The sequence below is a fragment of the Coptis chinensis genome, chromosome 2 (assembly GCF_015680905.1).
Source record: "Coptis chinensis isolate HL-2020 chromosome 2, ASM1568090v1, whole genome shotgun sequence".
Lineage (NCBI taxonomy): Eukaryota > Viridiplantae > Streptophyta > Magnoliopsida > Ranunculales > Ranunculaceae > Coptis > Coptis chinensis.
The window spans coordinates 7135269-7154643 of record NC_141457.1 but is presented as its reverse complement, the minus strand read 5'-3'; the positions used below and the strand labels follow the sequence as shown (position 1 = coordinate 7154643).

The following is a 19375-nucleotide window of genomic DNA, read 5'->3' as shown; positions in this document are numbered from 1 at the left end:
TAGAAAACCAAAACCAGATATATGTTGTTCTGTTTTGTTTTAAAAAGAAAGACCGTACCACAAATAAAATAAGAGAGAGACCCTACCACTAATCATAGACACAGATGATCCACGTGCTTTTATATTTTCTAGTAATCATATACCCCCCAAGTGGACAGGCAGGGTTGGGTAAATAATTGGGTCACACTGTTATGCCACGTGGCATATATACACGTGAGAAAAAACCTACCAATTAACCAAAGTAGTAATTCTCAACCATATTGTCCGCCCGCCAAAGTCCCTTTCCATTCTAGTCTTCTCCTCATTTCTTCATATATATATCTCTCTCTCTCTCTCTCTCTCTTATTATGGCGGAAAAAAGCTCATCACCATCATCATCAATAGCAAGTGGAATTCCGTCTGGGTTGAATAGAATTAAGATCAATCGTGATACTAGTACATCAACGTCGTCTGTTGTTGTAAAGAATAATGATCGGTTCATCAATTCAACTTCAACTTCTTATTCTCATTTGAATAAAGAAACAGATAACCGACGTCAAAAGATCAAAGCTCACAAACAAGGTTTGTTTGTTTTTTTAATCAAAGGTTGTTTCTTTTACACTAATTAACGCTTTAAATCTTTCACAGTAGTTGACACTGACAATAATTGTAACCAAAAATACTTAATTATTACCAAAACAGTTGTAACTTGCTGTTTTAAAGATCATTAAATTTTTAGGAATTTAAACTGTTAGGGCTTAAAGGTTTATTGAGATTGCGAATCATTATTTTCTGCATAATCTGTTACATGTTTATTGAGGTGAAGAATTTTGCAGGACCGAGTAAAGGAAAGAAGATTGCCCGTTGGTTCACATCATATCTCACCAAGGATCCTCATCCTATTTCTAATGATAATCCTGAAAAGACTGAGGTGAGATTTCATTTATTCATCAATATGTATTTTACTTCCCTAGTTGAACTAGTTCAGAACAACTGTCCACTGCAACGGCCTCTATTTTTCTACAGGCCAGTACCTTAGAAATCAAGATGGTTGACAATAAGGTGTCTGGGGGAACTACGAATTCACCTGGAAAGGAACCATCACAAGAGACTTCAGGCACGAGAAAACCACCGCCGGGTTTTAAAAGCTTTTCTCATGAATTAGGACCAAAGGGTGGTATACGTCCTTTTTCTTCCCGCGCCCACAGCTATGATGACTTGAAGGTATATTATTCCTTCATCTGTATGTTAGTAGATTTTCGAGATAAGATGGAGGTGTGAAACTTCTTTTTTCATGATTGATTGCTGCTGCGTTTGATTTGTGATCATGGACATCACAATAAATCTTGCTTTTTTTTTTTTTTTTTTTTTTTTTTTAAATTTAGTCTGTTGTCTCATTTCCACCATATTCATTTTACCAGGAATACACTTAAAAGCAAACCAGAACCAACAGTTCAGTTGGTCATTAATCTATTTTCAGCAGATTTTAATTTAATTTTTTTTCCTGTTTGTTGTCTATGAATTTTCATTATGGTTAATTTGTATTAATATGCAGGAGATGTTGGGGTCACTGCGTTCAAGGTTTGATGCTGCAAAAGTGGTTGTAAACGCAGAGCTAGCTACTTTTGTAGGAGATGTCGAAGAGGTTCTTCGGAAGGAGCGCTGCCCACCTTCACAAGGACTCGATGCAGCCGTGGACCTATTGATTCTGGCGCGAAGATGTTCACAAATGAGTTCCGGTGAGCTCCGTAAGAATTGTGGACAGATTGTGCAGGATCTTGCTGAGAAAAGGCAGCAGTGCCAAGCAGGAGTTGTAAAACAGCTGTATACGCGTTTGCTTTTTATTTTGACAAGGTGCACCAGGTTGCTACAGTTTGAAAAAGACAGTGAACCAATCGATGAGAATTCTTTGCATAAATTTAAGAGATGTTTAGAAAGTATTCCTTGTGTTGAAATGAACTGGATCGCGAAGCCAGACACCGCCAATTCCGGTTTAACAGATACTAAAAATGAGAAAGAAAGTGCTATATGCCAAGTGCAGGATAAGAATAAGGATTTTGCACTTCCTGAGAGACGCTTAAGCTTGGCTGATGAGCTGGGACATCAAATCGACGTGGCTCTGGAAAACGATCAGATTGCCTTTACTGAGAAGTCTTTATCCTCTAATTCTCAAGTTGACATCCTGTCCAGCAAAGCTGCCACAACAGAACTTGCTGCCCACAGCTTTGAATCTCGTCCAGGACAGAAGCTTATCTCATCATTTCAGGAGGATAAGATTAAACAAAGACATCAAGCTGATAATAATTTACCTGGAGACTTGATACTTAAGAAGAAGATTTCTGGATTACTAAATGAACATGATAGAGGTCCTAATGATTATGATTCACTAATCTGTAGGATATGTGAGGAGTTTGTACCAGCTTCTCATTTGGAATCTCATTCTTATGTATGTGCGTACGCGGATAAGTGTGATCTGAAAAATTTGGACGTGAATGACCGCCTCTCAAAACTTGCTGATGTACTAGAACAAATCATAGACTCATTTAGCCTGTCTCATCCTGCATCATGTAGCAGCCCCGATATTTTAAGAATTCAAAATGCAAACTCAGGTTTTGGATCTGATGGTCAGTCTCCAAAGATAATTGAGTGGCATAATAAAGGCGTGGAAGGAATGTTTGAAGATCTTCATGAGATGGATACTGCTTGTATAGATGAGTCTTACCTAGGTTCTTCATGTAACATGAAAGGCAATATGGGTTTAAGGTTAATCCATCATGGCAGACCATCTTCTACTGGGAGCATGACATCCATTTCGTCTACAAATACTCCAAGAGCCAGTCATTTTGACTTGTTCTGGCTAGAACACAACAACGATACTGAACTAGAGGGCGTGGATCAGGTGAGTTACCTCTACCTTTCTTACTTGTTTTAGCTAGGTCTTTACATTATGTGCCTTCTATGTGTCAGTCCATTTTGTCCATGTAAACCATGTTTCTTGAAATATGTAGTCTCTTTAATAAAAGTTACGGTTGTAAAGATGACACAGAATCAGAAGTGAACAGATATTTAACGTTGTCATATTTAATGTTGTCTTATCATTTTGGAGATTAGATTTTGGCTAATCTTCATGGTATATTGGTATTGATGTAATTTAATGATTATATTTGTTGAATATCTTTTATCAATCAAAATAAATATGAAAATATCACTGTGTTTCGACCAAACTTGACTAAAACACAACAGTGGTGAATAAAAGGGTTGGTGGTGGTAAAATTGGTAAGAATGAACCGTGAAGGCTGCCTAGTGCCTACGTACCCAAACTCTGGCTCACATCAAGTCTCTAAAGACTTTTAGAAATTTAAGATATGGAGTACCGATTCCTTGTTTCCCAGTGAATCCGGATTTAGAAGGATTCCCTGAATATATAGGGCTCGCACTAATGGTTGAGCTCATCAACTGCTACTAAGAGTTGTCATAATTTTGAAAATGAATATGGACAAAATTGTGCTGGCTAACAACTGGGCTTATGCTGGTCGGTTATGGGCTATACACTGTCGATGAGTGGTGGCTGGGGTCCATATCTTAATAGAACATGATAAAGTTGGTCGCTAATGCTCAGGTGGGCCAGGTTGGACAGACTTCCTAAGCACTGAGAGATAGAGTAATAGAAGGAGAAATGGAATATTGGTGGCATGAAATGGTCGTACTGAAGAAAAACGCTTCTTGAATTATGTTTGCAGTGTTTCAGAAAAATGCATTAGAGCCTCAAGGCGGTCTCCCTCTGTGAGGCTTGAGGCTTAAGCCTCAATTGCACCTCAATGGCAGAAAAAACTTAATTTTTACTTTGGTTTTTGAATTAAAGAAGTTTCCATACGAATAAGGTTATTTTTTTCCTTTCAACAAAGATTTTTTTTTTGATCGGTAAAGTATAGTATTTATATATATGTAAACGAAAAGAAATAGGATAAGACATCCTATAGTACAAGCTGAAAAGAAAAAACTAATTGAAGAGACAAAGTTTTTAGGATCTTGGGGGTACTCAGGCATTGGGGCTTAAGCCTCAGTGCGTTTGTTTAGACACTCTTCCTCCTCAGTGCGTGTGTTTAGACACTCTTCCTCTTTCTGAGGTGTGATATTTTGTTTCATTCAATCATTTCCTACTAAGTGTTTAAAAGTAAATTGCTCTTACGTGTTACCCTTATGTTGTGACGCCGTGTGGCATATGCTGAATAACTGGAAAGTAGTTTTGCAGATGGCTGAACTTGCTGACATTGCTCGTCAAGTGGCAAGCATGGATCTTACAAAAGGAGGATCCGACTACTTGCTTGCTTGTATTCATGATTTACAGGACATACTACAGCATAGCAGGATCAAAGCTCTTGTAATAGATACATTTGGTAATCGCATAGAGAAGCTTATAAGGTAGACCTTGATATTAACCTTGAGTCAAATTTGTTATGCAATTGTATAACTAACAAGAATTACTTACTTACTCTGTAATAACTGTTGTCGGAATCCTATCCTTCTATAATGTTCTTGTACAAATTGTCTCAGGGAGAAATATCTGCTAACTTGTGAGTTGATGATGGATGACAAAAGTCCAAAAGATGCTGGAAAATGTAGAGAAGGCATTGGAAGCTTGGTGGACACCGCTTCCCAGAGTAGTGTCTTATCAACCCCCTTACATTCCATGCATAAAGATCGAACTAGCATTGATGATTTTGAAATTATGAAGCCAATTAGTAGGGGTGCCTTCGGTAAAGTTTTTCTTGCAAGGAAGCGAACAACGGGTGATCTCTTTGCAATAAAGGTATGATATCACGTTTTAGGGTTTTGGTGGTATGTTCATTATGAAGTATATTGCTATAAGAGCGTAGTAAACGTAATTAGTGAGAAGGGTTTAGGAACAATCTGTTAAGTATTCTCTTTCTTGATTACACATACAATAAAAAAAATGTTAACAAGATTGTGTGGTCGAAAACACTAATTTCACGTTTCTTCAAACGGGGGTGGAAAAACTATTTCGGATGACCTTTTTGTTGCATTCCATGGTAATGAATAAAGGGAACAAATGTATTTTGTAAATAAACTGTAAGTATATTTATGTTTGTATGAGCAGTTCACCACCTCGTTAATTCCTTACAAGGAATAAGGCATGTGCTCTGCTTGTGCACATGAATAATTTTTATTTTTTAAATCAAATAATTTTCTCTTGGAAAAAAATTGGTCATCTCTTACTCAAATAAGATTTCTCTATTTACTTGCAGCATTGTTTGAAAGTGAAACTAAAGAGATTATGTGGGATGTTATAGTGTCAATGCAGATGCCTTTTAACCTCTCTTTTGGAAGCGCTGTACCATCTTCGAATCACTGAGTGTTTTTTTTTTTTTTTGGAGATTTCTAAGAAAGGCAAAACAAAATGTACATACACTAAAAAGAAAGAAGAAGATCAAGTAGAAAGGAGTGGTTAAAATCTTAAATTAACATCTGGCTTATGGCTTGGCTGTCCAATTTTGATAAAAAAAAAACCGAGATTATCCACAACCAGTCGATCAGTAAACTCCCCAACCTTTTAATTCACAAAAGATAAGAATGTATGTGGTAAGTTTCACATGACTCATGGATCCAAAGGCCTACCCACTTTAGTGAATTACACATTTGTTGGTCTCTATAAAGAGTGCATCATAGCATTTAAAACTTCTTGAATTTAACAGTTTCCTCTATACAATTGTGTTGATATTTGATTCTCTGCTGTAGATATGCTTTTACTTTACCTTTTCTTTAACCATAGGAAAAACTATCCATGGTATTACTTGTATTAATGTATGCATGTTTCACCCTCCCCATGTTTTACCACTGGTTGAATCTGTGAGACAAAATCTGGTTGGTTGTGCAGGTACTCAAAAAGTTGGATATGATACGGAAAAACGATATTGAACGTATATTAGCTGAGCGTAACATACTAATCGCTGTTCGAAACCCATTTGTGGTAATGTTCAAGTATAGTATCCCTTTTATTTTCTAGTTCTTTACTTGAAATTAAGCTATTCTTTCCGTTTTGTTTGTTTGTTTGTTTATTTGTCAGTTTGTTCTAGTTAGTACTTACAGTCTGACCTGAGGAACTAAGGTATATAAGTATATAACATATAGTATCCGTGCGATCCATGACTGACCTTTAACATAGTATCTATGCACTTGTTTACTAATTTTTTGATTAGTATACCTCATGAACTGGTGATTGGTTGTAGGATAAAGTTTGTTAAAATACTAATGGTGACCCATGCCTTACAACACTATTACACTAATGACTCGGCACCCCATCGTAGGTGATTCCTTTGGCACAGTTTGACTTGCCCCCACCTTCCCTTAAAGGCCGTGTCTTCAAAGCAATTTGGTTACCCTCAGCCTCGCACACAGAGGCAATGCCTTGACGCGACTATAAAGACTAAGCATGTCTTTAACACAATTGAATTCACGTATGAAGCATCCAAAGGGAATTTATATGTCTGGCCTCATTGGACAGGTCTCGTCTAAGAGTGTGTTAAATTGTATAGGATGTCTTTAAAACAGTATCAGATCAAAAGTTGTGGATTCTTCAAATTTAAAAGTAAAATAGTACAACATTATCCCTCCATGACGTGTAGTGCTCAATCCTCTATGCATGTTTTTTTCACCAATATTGCCCTACTTTTTAAAAAAGTATATTTACATTTATGCCATTGCATGTAAACACTAAACAACCTTAACTGCGAAAATGTAAAGTTGATATTGAGATAGATTAAATGTGGCATTTGAGAAAAGTATGTTGGCTATGTATTACATGGCCACACGATGCTCCATATTGTATAGATATATGTTATGGTATCAGGCATTAATATCCTTGCAACGGAATGCAAAATACATTATGAGATCCCGAGGCCTCTCCACTCACTGCCAATGGCTTTTGAGTCGGATGCTCCAACTTTTATAGTGCTACTAGAGCAGGCTATTGAGTCTGACCGAATGGCCCATGTACATCATGTGACCCAAAATATAATAAAGAAAATAAACCCATGTGGTTTGCTCAAGTTAGTTCATGCGTGAGGGGCTTGTTGAGATATATATTCCCATATACGCTATTTAACAACTTTTGCATCATAATTCATAAGATCCTGGGGTGCCTCCACTAATTTCCAATTTTGTTTGAGTTGGATGCTCTAAATTTAAGAATAATAGCATTTTCACTCTTAAAATTGGAGTTCTGTGCTAATATGCAATTAATTTGTTTGAATTACTCTGCAGGTACGTTTCTTTTACTCGTTTACTTGCAGAGATAACCTGTATTTGGTTATGGAATATCTAAATGGCGGTGACATGTACTCTTTGCTTAGAAATGTTGGTTGCCTGGAGGAAGACATAGCTCGTACATATATAGCTGAACTGGTCTGTTCTTACTGCATGATGGGATTATTCGCTTTGCTGTTGTTTGGCCTATCTTATGGACGTTATATGTTATTCTAGGTTCTTGCTTTAGAATATCTCCACTCCCTGGGAATAGTTCATCGTGATCTGAAGCCAGACAACATATTGATCGCACATGATGGGCACATTAAGGTTCAGTAGCATGCATTTTTTCATTCTTATACTTAAATCTAATTTCTGTGGCTACTTAAATCAGCCAACTTGTTGTACATTAATTTCACTGCTTGCTGTCCAATGCTTCGTGCAAATGCAGATTAACAATTAACATTAGCTTAGTTTCTCTTCCCTTCTTTTTTTTTTTCCAGGAAAATTGTAATAAAGTACAACTTTTCAAAAGTAATTGCACTCTCAAGCCAACTTGTTGTCCATTAATTTAACTGCTTGCTGTCCAATGCTACATGCAAATGCAGATTAATAATTAACATTAGCTTAGTTTCTCTTCCCTTCGTTTTTTTCTAGGAAAATTGTAATAAAGTACAACTTTCTAAAAGGAATTGCACTAAACGATAGCAAAATGTTAAATTGGCAACTAAGTCTAAACTTCATAAAAATATTTGCATCTGGATACACTTTCTACTTTTGTCTTGTCGATAACAAAAGTAAATCTTCTTTCACATTTTTACCCCACAATTTTACATATATTTGCTTCAGTACTCAATTGTATGTTATGGTAAGGGTAAAAGTTAACCAAATATTTTGACATATTTATTCCTAAACATAGCTCCCTGATGAAGTTCAGATTCACAAGTTACTTCATACCCCGTGTAATACTGATGATTGTGTCTTACCAGCTTACGGACTTTGGCCTTTCAAAAATTGGCCTTATTAATAGCACAGTTAATCTGTCTGGGTCTGATACAACTAGCAGTACTTTATCCGAAGAAGATGACTTTCATATTTCTCTTGAGCATACTCAACACACGGAGGAGAGAACTCGGCAGTCAGCTGTCGGCACACCTGACTATCTGGCACCAGAAATCCTTCTTGGAACTGATCATGGTTTGGAGTTTAACAGAATCTACATTAGTGTCGTTTCAATTATCCTAGGCAGGTAAATATAACTCCCTGAGCATTCTGCAGGTTATGCTGCAGATTGGTGGTCAGTGGGAATCATTCTATTTGAGTTTATTTCTGGAATTCCACCTTTCAGTGCAGAAAGTCCAGAGGTACTTTTATTTTAAGGCTTGCTCTTGGAGTTTCTGGAATCCCACCGATGAGGCTTGCTCTTGGAGTTTCTTTCTAATTTCGAGGAAAAGTTATATGATTGTAGTGTTAAGGTGGACTTGATCTTTAAATTGTATGTTATTGCTGTTTTTGTTTGTTTCCTTTTGTGCACTCTCACTAACTATTCTCGTGTACATTTTAAAGCTGTTGGATATGGAAGACATAAAGTTAGTTGGTGAAATCATTGTTGAGATGTTGGTAAAAATCTATTTGAGTTGCTCTCAAGTCCGCAGAATTTTGTTGACAGTGAGGCTATAGCCTCAATACGCCTCAGTACTATAATAGTAAGGTGTAAGCTCTATATATTACTTCATTTACTTGTAATGCTAGAGCCTCAATTCCTAATTGGTTGTGAGGTGCTCCTTGAGACAGAAGACTCAATGCATTCTTCTAAACACTGATCTTAAATATATATGGTGCTATTAAGGAAGCGTTTCCTTGAGGGACTTGAGATGTCTAAATCGAAACTAGAATTGTTCTCTTGACTTAAAAATTGGTTGGGATTGTGATGATAATCAACACAATTACCACCTCCCTAAATATCTGTAATTACATCTTTATCAAATACTGAACATATTGACTCAAAAAAACGACTACAGGAGGGTCACTTTATATGTATGTACAAAAACACACTTCAAGTCATTGCTATTATACTAGTCTTTATTGTTAGCTGCAATTCTCTCATCTCTATGTGCATTTGGTATTTCTTGAATGGATTCTTTATTTGTGTAGGTGAAACTATATTTTCCATATTTAATTTTCTCACAGATCGAGTTGGTTGGAACCCTAGCTGGAGAGCTTTATATCATTAACTAGTCCATTGCATTCATGAATGCAGATAATCTTTGAGAACATTCTGAACAAGAAGTTGCCATGGCCCAGTGTTCCTAATGACATGTCGTATGAGGCTCAAGATTTGATTAACAGGTTGGTGTTGAGTTTTGTTCTACCCTTACTTTCTTGTTTAATTAGCTTGTGTTTTAAGACTTTGTTTTGTGGTGTCAAAGTTAATTTGAATCAGGACCTTGTTCAGCCATGAATAGTAAACAGACAAAGCTAATTATAGCTGATTTTGTATTGTAAGAGATAAGATAGACCAGAAGTCCTGAATCCCAATCCGATGCATTTAAATCATGTGTACTAGTCTGATAGAGGTAGATTAGGTATATGATAAAATATAAATGTGGGATGCCAAATATTCTAAATAAATGCCATATGGCTTATAATGGTTAGAGGAGTATGCAAAGCATATAACTTTACAAGCTTACAATAGCATCACCGTAGAATTATTTTTCTTTTCAGATGAAGTGACCTCATGCCAAATGCGTCATGTTCAATTCCAATAGCTAAAAAAGTATCAAATTACTTTATAGACCCTTAGCTGTTTAAATCTTTACCAGAAATTTCAGGCCTTTACTTTATAGGCAAAATTGACAATTCATGGAATGGTTGGAGTGAAATTGTATCTATGTTAATGGAGAAGAAGTTTGGGGAGAAAGAGGATATGGCCTTATTAAGTTTCGGCCTTGTATCACTTCGATATATATATGAAAATCACTGTTTACAATAATAGAAATTGCCTAAAATATTCTGGTCGGGGGCGCTGCCCCCAAATCCCCAGTGGGCCTGTGCCACCCGCACACAACTAAAGTAGCATTATGGGTAGCCACTTGGGAGATGTCCTCCTAGAACTGTATCAGTGGGTATGCTCGAACCTTGAGTAAAGGCAAAATTTCAGTTTTGCCAAGACTACTAGTATGTTTTTTTGCCAGGATTTAGGGCGAGCAAGGGTGTACCCTCAACCCCCCTGGGTCCGCCACTGCTTTTATACCTCCACCAGGTCTTAGGTTACAAAACTTTTTCTTCAGACAACTTCTGAATGCAGATAACCTCTAACTTTTTTCAAAAATATAAAATATAAAACAATAAAAAATAATCATGTATCTGACTTTAAATAGTTGATGACCTTAGGGAAAATGGGAATGCTTAATTACTTTGACTGTTTTTTTGTTATTTGTTAGGCCATATAGATTGACGCTATGTTATATGGACACCATATTTTAAAAATAATCCGTGCCGGGTACGTATTCACATGTCATGTCCGACACGGACACATATTATAAGTGATATACCTTTATTTTTTATATTACACCATGTTAGACACTTCGTATCCATGTCCGTGTCGATGTAACTTGGGATTGAAGTAGAACTTTATTTCAAAAATTTACTGCAATATATATAGTCTTTCTCTAAAAAGTAGCTACTTAAGTTAACTTTAAAATAAGTACGTAAGTAAAACTTCACCTACAAAATAAATTCAAACCTATTTCATTGTGGATATGATATACTCAATATTAAGATCATCTCTATAAAATTTCAGCTCATTTGGAAACCTCTAACATTGGCAAAAAACGATTACAAAAACTCAACATTTCTGGACCGTTATTTCTTTTTAAAGATGACAATATTTTTTATCTATGTTAGAGGTTTCCAAATGAGTTAAAAATTTGGGAAGATAATCATTATAGTGAATGCTTCATAACCACAAAAAATTAGGTTTGAATTCATTTTGTAGATGAAGTTTTACGTACGTACTTATTTTAAGTTAACTTAGTAGCTTCTTTTTAGAGAATTACTATATATATATCAGAAGTACATACTTATTTTAAGTTAAAATAAGTACGTAGTAAAACCTCACCTAGAAAATGAATTCAAACCTAATATTTTGTGGATATCATCTACTCACCATCAACATCATCTCTACAAAATTTCAATTCATTTGGAAATATCTAACTTAGGCAAAAGATGATTAAAAAATATTATTTTCTGGACCGTTAGATTTCTTTTTAAAGATGACAACAATTTTTAGCTAGGTTAAATGTTTCCAAATGAGCTCAAATTTTGTGGAGATGATCTTTATAGTATGTAGGTAATACCCACAAAACATTAGAGTTGAATTCATTTTTTAAGTGATGTTTTACTTACGTACTTATTTTAACTTAAAAATAAGTATGTACTTCTAAGATCGGGCCTATATATATATATATATATATATATATATATATACTCCCAAAACATACAAAGCCATATCTCATCCTACAAGTTGAATTAAGGGTTGATATTTTGTAGATATGATCTCCCCACCATGAATAACATGTCCACCAAATTTCGGCTCATTCAAATATGTCTAACCTAATCAAATGTTATTATGAAATCGGAAAATTCTGGACCGTTAGATAAATGTTCAAAATTGAACACTAGTTTTCGCAAGGTTGGACATATCCAAATAGGATGAATTTTTGTGGGCATGATATCCATTGTAAGAAGATCATATCCACAAAAAATGCGGTCTTAATTCAATTTGTAAGTCGATGGAGTGGAAGATCATATATATATTTTGCTTAGTTTTGAAGTGAGAGAAGCCTTGAAGCTGGATGATTTTCAATGAATACTTGACCCTCATTTTTTCGACTTTGTGTTTTCAGGTTTCTTATTCTCGATCCAAATCAACGCCTAGGAGCAAATGGTGCAGAAGAGGTTGTTTACATGCTAATCTATCTTCCATTGATTGTCAACTAGAAAATCCTGTCATTCTGTAGAGCCTCGAGAAATCTCAGATATGCGGCTGAGTTGTTGTTTTTCTTCTAACTTTATTGACATTTTTTATAGGTAAAAGCGCATCGGTTCTTTCAGGGAGTCAATTGGGACACCCTTGCATTACAAAAGGTAAGAAGTGTGCTCATCTTATGGGTTTGCAAAATATGATGTTTACACGTATGATCTGAAATCATTTCAACAGTTCTTGTCTATTGATACTCATCCAATTTGATAATTTCTTTTAAAACTGTGTGTGTGTCTCCATTATGATTCACCTATATATGGCAGTATTTCAACCTCCTTGACTTGTTATTATCGTTATTTCGTGAAGTACAAAAACAGACCTATTACACATTGATATTGTTTTGGCACAAAACATATTGGCCAAGATAGCGAAGTTACTTATGGGACTTGCTAACTACATTTAAAGTAAATAGGTTCGAAACAGTCTTTAGATGGATACTAACTTTAAGTCTTACATACATTTCTATGATGCGCTAACATGCTAAGAATACATCTTCTACTCTAATGTACTAGCATTTGCTGTTTACTATACCTTGAATAATGTGTTTAATTGTATAATGGAATAGTACCCTAATTTCCTGGTAAACCCACCTTTTACTAAGGCATTTTCATGAGATGGAAACAAGTAATGGAGATCTTCACCATCTTCGTGGCCCTCCCTATTCATTTTTTTTTAAGAGAGAGAGACGTAAAACGTTCCACTGTATGCTCCTGTCTCTCTTTAAATTTTCTATTTAAAAGTGGGTTTACCAAGGGAAATTCCCTTGTGCAGTCAAACACACTCTATAGTATAAGAAAAATGGATGTCAATGTGATAAATGATTTTGTCTTATTCACAAAGCCTCTAATGAGTGTTACTAAGTTTTGCTGAGCTTTGCATATTATGAAATGTTTTGTTGATGGAGATCTTGGGTAAGTTTGTTGATTATTTGTAGTTGGGGGAAATTTGTGTGAGATATGTTAGCTGTAGGTTTGAATACGTGCATTAAAGTTAGTGAAGTGGAGTTTAATTTGATTTGCAGTTTGTCACCTCCAGAACTCTCTGATCTTGATGATTTTCTACCAATCAAAACACCATTAACAAGGAAATGTTTCTTCATAAATCAATAACGAAAACTACTGTCTTCCACCCAGGCAACTAGGCTTACATATAAACTACAGATTATATTCTATCCCAGAATCCTATTCTATACAGAAACTTAATTGTTCTAAGTTGATAACTTGCAAATCAAGGAACTAATCATGTGACTTGGTGGGATGCCTCCTTGTTATCAGCGTCCTCTATATGCAATCCAGATGTGATTTGTGTCAGTGCTATGGAGGACTTGTGTCTGTACAGCTGATTTCATAGCTAATGCTTTTCGTGGAAATAATTTTCTTTTACTTTTGATATAGGGAAACTTTATTCAGAAAAATTACATTGATTTTTCGTTTGTAGTTCCAGTTTGATAAAAAAATATATATAAGATGGATGGGGATAGGTTCTCTAAGTACTAGCATTGGCACACATTTTGCCTAGAATGATCATACTTATTAGAGTGAAGAATTCGTGACTGGAAGTATTACTGTAAAAAGTAACAGTAAGGCAAGCATATATTTTTCTTTGGAAGTTTAGGATTCTGAGGACACGATAGGATTTATAGGCTGGTTATGTTAAGTTTCCATAATCAAATGTACAGTACTGAAGTACAGATACTGGAAAAAATAGATTCTAAATTTCTAAGAGTGACCAGTAAAGTAGTTGAAGTCTGACAGTTTTCACGTGTTTATTGTATACTTTTCTTCCATTCTGCCCATAGTGAGCATGAATCCAAAATTCAAGACCATGTACATGGTTTTGTTCACTCTTGCATTCGAGCCTTTTAATGCAATCTACTGTTGGCAACCCTATTTGTATTCCCAATTTAGCTGTCACAATGTTAAAGATTTTTATAATCAAGTTTAATTGTTATTCTGAGTCTGTTCAGTCTGCTTCTATTTTAAATTACCAATTTTTGCAATTATATAATTTGGGTAGTTCCTATTTCAAATAGTTTTTGTCTTTTTAAGGTCATAAGTAATTAAGTAAACTTGTAGGCCTTTGGCCAAACTGGTGGTTGATCAATTGAACCTGTGTTTTTGTGCGATAGATTAGTTTTTCGTGTGTATGTGTGTGTGAATTGTTAGTTTTTAGGATATGATTACAATGGAGAATTTGTCATCCCTATTATCAAAATTGTGAATGTCAAGTCTGCTTGTCGCGATCAGCAATCGTAGCAGCTTGCAAGTACTTTTCAATTCTTTGTCATTGCATTCATATATCTTCTTGCATGCAAGTGCATCAATTTTGGTATTAGAGCAGTAAATTCAAACCTGGTCTAGTTGTTGAAATTGCCTCCACACTCCATCTGCACCTTCTGCTCCGACTCTGTTAAAGTGTACCATTGTTGTTGCAACTTGCCGTCTTTTTTTTTTGCTTGGTAAAAGTGATATTCCATTAATAAAAGAAAAGTAGGCTGAGAAGGCCTACATTATAAGAGAACAACCGAAAAATAAATATTTACAAGCGATGAAACAAAACATAAGAAGAAAAAAACAAAAACCTCAGACATGCACCGTCACCCCATGTCTAAAAACATAAGACGATCCCATCTAGCAACAAAAGACTCAAAGAAGCATCCTCCAAACTCTTTGAAGACTTTAGACCACCGAAATAACAAAGCTTTTATCGAGAGAATTGTCTTCTTACTCGAAATAGAGATGCCATCAAAGTGACGACAGTTTTGCTCTAGCCAAATGCCCCACATGATCGCAAAGGTAATAAGCTGCACATGTGATTTCCAGAAGAAGAGAAAGGACCATGACTCCAACCTTTAAGCAAATCCAATACCCGGCCCGGGCATACCCAAGTCATTCCAAACTCTAAAAGAAAAGCATACCATATTTTCCAAGATAAAGGACACCAAAGAAGTACATGATTCACAGACTCACTATTTTTTTTACACAGCTGACAATAATTGACCAAATACATTTTCCGACGCCTAAGGTTATCAATGGTAAGGATGCGTTCCAAGGAAACACACGCAAAAAAACCAATCTTGGAGGGAATTTTGGATTTCCAAATTAGAGTCCCAGGGAATTCAGGAATGGGGCTAGGACTATTAGCATTAGACAACCAAGAAGTCATAGAAAAATAAAAAGACTTAACCGAGAAGATACCTTTATTGCAACTTACCGTCTTGCAGTCCCACCAATGCCAAAAAATAGCTCTGAAAAGTAAAAAAGTCTGGTTTGTTTTTTAAGCAAGTTGAAAAAGAATTTAGAAAAGAACAATGAAAAGAGTGAAGAAAGAGCAAACGAAAGAAGGGAACTAGAGAAGAGCTATAAGCCTATAAGTTAATTTGCATTCAACCACCAGCTATTGCCCCATCATGTACTTACCAGTAATCAGCAACACCTGCAGCCATTGCTAGTCATCTCTCTTTGCTGGAACCTTTAACACCACTAGGCAATCACCACCTGAACAATCATTGCTACAATGCTCTCTTTTCCTTTCAGTTTTCTCGCTTTTTATATCCCTGAACGTTACCTCATACTGCTCCTTTTGCCATTTCTTTTTTCTCTTTCCCTTGTAAGCTCCTGTTATTTTATTTTTTAAAACTTTAATCCCTTAATTTTTTTTATTTTTTTTATTTATTTTTTTTATTATTTTTTTTTTATTATTTTATTATTTTTTTATTTTTTTATTTTTTTTTCATTTAAGTGGAAATTTTATTGATAATGAATTTTACAATTAATTATGACAAGCGTGCAACAAGCTGCGCAGCAAACTTCACTTACAAACTTCATTATTGCGTTACAACAATGGGGTATTTCACAATATAGAGGATTGGTGAGTTTCACAACATCACTCAAAAAATTAGTTGTACGACAAAAAAGTTAGAGAAAAAGGGAATTTGGCATAGTTTGCTTTTTATTATGATTTTATGTGCAAGTATACTAACATTACTACTAATATATCATATTTGTAGTGAAATGCTAACGAAACTTTATTGTATATGTGGTAGATCTACTTTACATGCTCGAGCTTTGACATATTTTAGATGATAATGTCCAACATTGATTTATACTCTTTTCCCCTAGGTTAATTAAGCTCTTCTATCCTTATTCTCTGAGATCGTTGTATTTGACTATCTTGTGGCTTTGTGTACACAAATATTGTAAAATATCTATGTGTTTTAATCTAAGTTACATTGACACGGATATGTGTGTCCAAATCCGAAACGGTTACGAAGTGTCCGACATGGCAAAATACCAAAAATTAGGTATATCATGTACAATGTGTGTGTGTGTGTCGTGTCCGACACCAGACACGTTGACACGTATCCAACATGGATTATTTTTAAAATATGACGTGTCCATGTAACATATATATAGGTTTTAATTGATGTGTGGAGTTTGAACTCATAAGAGAGATTGTAGAAACTTCAGTGTTCCTGTTGTTTGTGGCTGATATATTTCCACGTTTTATTATTTCCACTAAATAACTAAATACTGTGTTTGTTTGTAGGCTGCTTTTATTCCAAGCCCTGACAATGTGGATGATACAAGCTACTTTCTGTCTCGATACTCGCAAATTTCTAATGGAATATCAGAAGAGGAAAGTTATGGTGATTCTGCGTCTAATACAACTGATTCATGTTCAAATTCCAGAATTGAGGTAAAGTCCATACAACCTTTAGTGATTGAAGGAAAACAGAAAGAAGTTGCCACACAAAAATCTGGGGAATATACTGATCAATAAAAACATTGGAATATAGCTTTCTACAATCTTATTTTTGGTAGCTTTCATTGCAACTATAGTAGGATGCCCCTAGGCCCAAAGTTATCCAAGCCCATAAATATCCCATCGACATCCATCCCCGAATGATTCGAGATAAAGCCCAAACTAAAAGAAACGTGCCAAATTTCCAGCCCAGAAAGAACTAAATAAGACAAAAGTGGAGCCGTATGAAATTCCACTGTTCACAGAAGTGTCTATATTGTACCAATAAGATAGGGGATGTTCTATTGATTGATGTTTAATGTAAATATTTGGTTACTGCCGAAAGTTTAAGATGCCCGATATTTGGATACAAATGTATCAAAGATTCTTGGAAAGTGAGAGAGACAAGGAGAAAAGAAGAGGGAGAAGTGAAAGTTACTGCACTTGCTCCAGTCATTTAAGGAAAATGTTTATCCTTCTATGAAAAATGTGTTTTTGTCCTTGAAAGAATGTGAGCATCAATTTGGTGTCTTCTTTTTATATTCTACACATTGAATTCTTCGTAATATACTGTCACAAAATTACTCTTCATTTTCTTGGAATCTTAATTCTTTGAATAAAAAACTGACATTATGTTGTTTGCTTGGGGATTTTGAGAATATTGCCCCCAACCCAGGAATTGGTATTGACATTGTTCTCTTATGACCTTAAAAGTTTTTAATAACTTTAATTAAGCACGACTAGCACAAACATTCTTGTGTGAGCTTCAATATAACCTGTTTTACTTATCTATTTGTAATTGGTCAGATGGATGAATGCGGTGACTTGGCTGATTTCAACACTTCTCCTTTAGATCTGTCGTTAATTAACTTCTCTTTCAAGGTAAGCATGTTTATGTTACTTTATTTGGGGTACGCCTATTAATCTCTCTTCCTTTGCATCTATGTACTTGTTGTATGCTAGATGCTTACATGAATCTAGAACACTGGATGCTTGTTTGAACATGACAAGTCAGAAGTTTTATCATAGTTGCGCCGGTTGCCTAATAATATGGTTTACTCACACTTGCGGTCAAGTTACATATTTGAATCTCATTACATATTTGAATCTCATACATGTTGCAAGTATACACATCCAAAGATTTTTCTTGGGTCGGTTACTAATTTATGTGTATCTTTGCAGAACTTATCGCAGTTAGCGGCTATTAATTACGATGTTCTCCTGCAAAGGGATGCGTCGAGTTGCTCTTCACCATCAAGAGGAGTAGACTAACAATATAATGCTTTCGGGACATTTGTTGTTCCAGCACACTAATCTTTGCAATTGTTTCTGTACAAACAATATGAGAGAGAGAGAGAGAGAGAGAGAGAGAGAGAGAGTTTGGTATTGGGCTTATACATGTATATAATCGCTGCCCACATGGTTCGAGTTGACAATTGTTTCAGCCACTGCTACAACTATTTGGTCTAGCCGTCTAGTTAGCCACTCCTGCAGCCTTTGTAAGAAACTGGCGACAATTAGTCAGGAATTGCTCCCACGTGATATTGGTGATTTTGTATATCAATGGCCACACATGGGTGTTATAATGTACTTCAGTTTTGTTCTTGTTATCCCTGTACATATGTATACGGAATGAAGCAAAGGAAAAAAAATTTCTTCAGTTTCTTCACCTTCGTTTTGCTAAATTGGAAAAAATTGTGAATTACTGTTTTCTTTATCGGACAATCAAACCCTCATTGATATGATGTGTTACAATGACGAGATTCTCCTGAAAATTGGTAACTTGATGCTTTATTTACTGGACAATTAACCTCGTTGAAAGGAGTAAATCTTTTACTTTTAGAGCATTTTTAGCAGTGCAACAAAAAAAACACCAAACCAAAAAAACACCAAGCAACTTCAGGAGTAATATAAAAAAAACACCAAGCAACCACGCGGTTTTGCCAAAACCGCGCCAATAAAGTAAATCTGACAGGTCCAAGCCCACGCGGTTTTTCCAAAACCGCGCGAGTTTTCAGAAACCGCGTGCTATAACCATTTAACTCCCTTGGTTTTGCGATGTTCTCTTTATTTTTCATGTTCTCTCTCATCTAAACTCATCTCTTTGAGCAAAAAAAAAAAAAAACACTACCAAAATTCTTGAAGATTTTTTCAATGGATCATTCATCTTCTTCTGATTCTTCATCAAGCTCGAGTTCGAGCTCGAGCTCTTCAAATAATAACACTGCAGTTAAAACTCGTAAATTAGTGGCTATTGCTCTACCTTTGGTTCGACATCGTCTGAGTTTATTGCGTCAGCAAGAAGCAGAGTCTTCTTATAGACCACATGGTGGTTCGAAGAAAGGA

The 19375-nt window shown here is 35.5% G+C and overlaps 1 protein-coding gene across 4 annotated transcripts; it reads left to right on the top strand.

Moving 5' to 3' along the window:
* The first annotated feature begins 234 nt into the window (after positions 1–234).
* Positions 235–18698, top strand: LOC147514621 (Protein kinase superfamily protein). 4 transcript variants are annotated; one of them, XM_086584342.1, is made up of 17 exons: positions 235–561; positions 816–910; positions 1006–1203; positions 1535–2878; positions 4232–4401; positions 4534–4789; positions 5876–5968; positions 7261–7401; positions 7480–7572; positions 8232–8439; positions 8521–8606; positions 9503–9591; positions 12150–12201; positions 12334–12390; positions 16835–16984; positions 17837–17911; positions 18212–18698. In XM_086584342.1, the coding sequence occupies exons 1-17, from the start codon at positions 348–350 to the stop codon at positions 18299–18301; spliced, it is 3411 nt and encodes a 1136-aa protein (XP_086440468.1). In that variant the 5' UTR covers positions 235–347; the 3' UTR covers positions 18302–18698. The 4 variants fall into 4 exon arrangements, 1 of the variants encoding a protein (XP_086440468.1); XR_015208994.1 differs by lacking the exons at positions 12150–12201; positions 12334–12390; positions 16835–16984; positions 17837–17911; positions 18212–18698 and having other exon boundaries at positions 8521–8717; XR_015208999.1 differs by lacking the exons at positions 12150–12201; positions 12334–12390; positions 16835–16984; positions 17837–17911; positions 18212–18698 and having other exon boundaries at positions 8521–8737.
* The last annotated feature ends 677 nt before the right edge of the window (positions 18699–19375 follow it).

What these genes read in the sequence shown, in the direction of transcription:
- LOC147514621 (XM_086584342.1), top strand. Translation starts at nt 348, where the DNA reads ATGGCGGAAAAAAGCTCATCACCATCATCATCAATAGCAAGTGGAATT. An exon ending in ACAGCTATGATGACTTGAAG is followed by an intron (nt 1,204 to 1,534) that starts GTATATTATTCC and finishes ATTAATATGCAG; the next exon opens with GAGATGTTGGGGTCACTGCG. An exon ending in CTGTTCGAAACCCATTTGTG is followed by an intron (nt 5,969 to 7,260) that starts GTAATGTTCAAG and finishes ATTACTCTGCAG; the next exon opens with GTACGTTTCTTTTACTCGTT.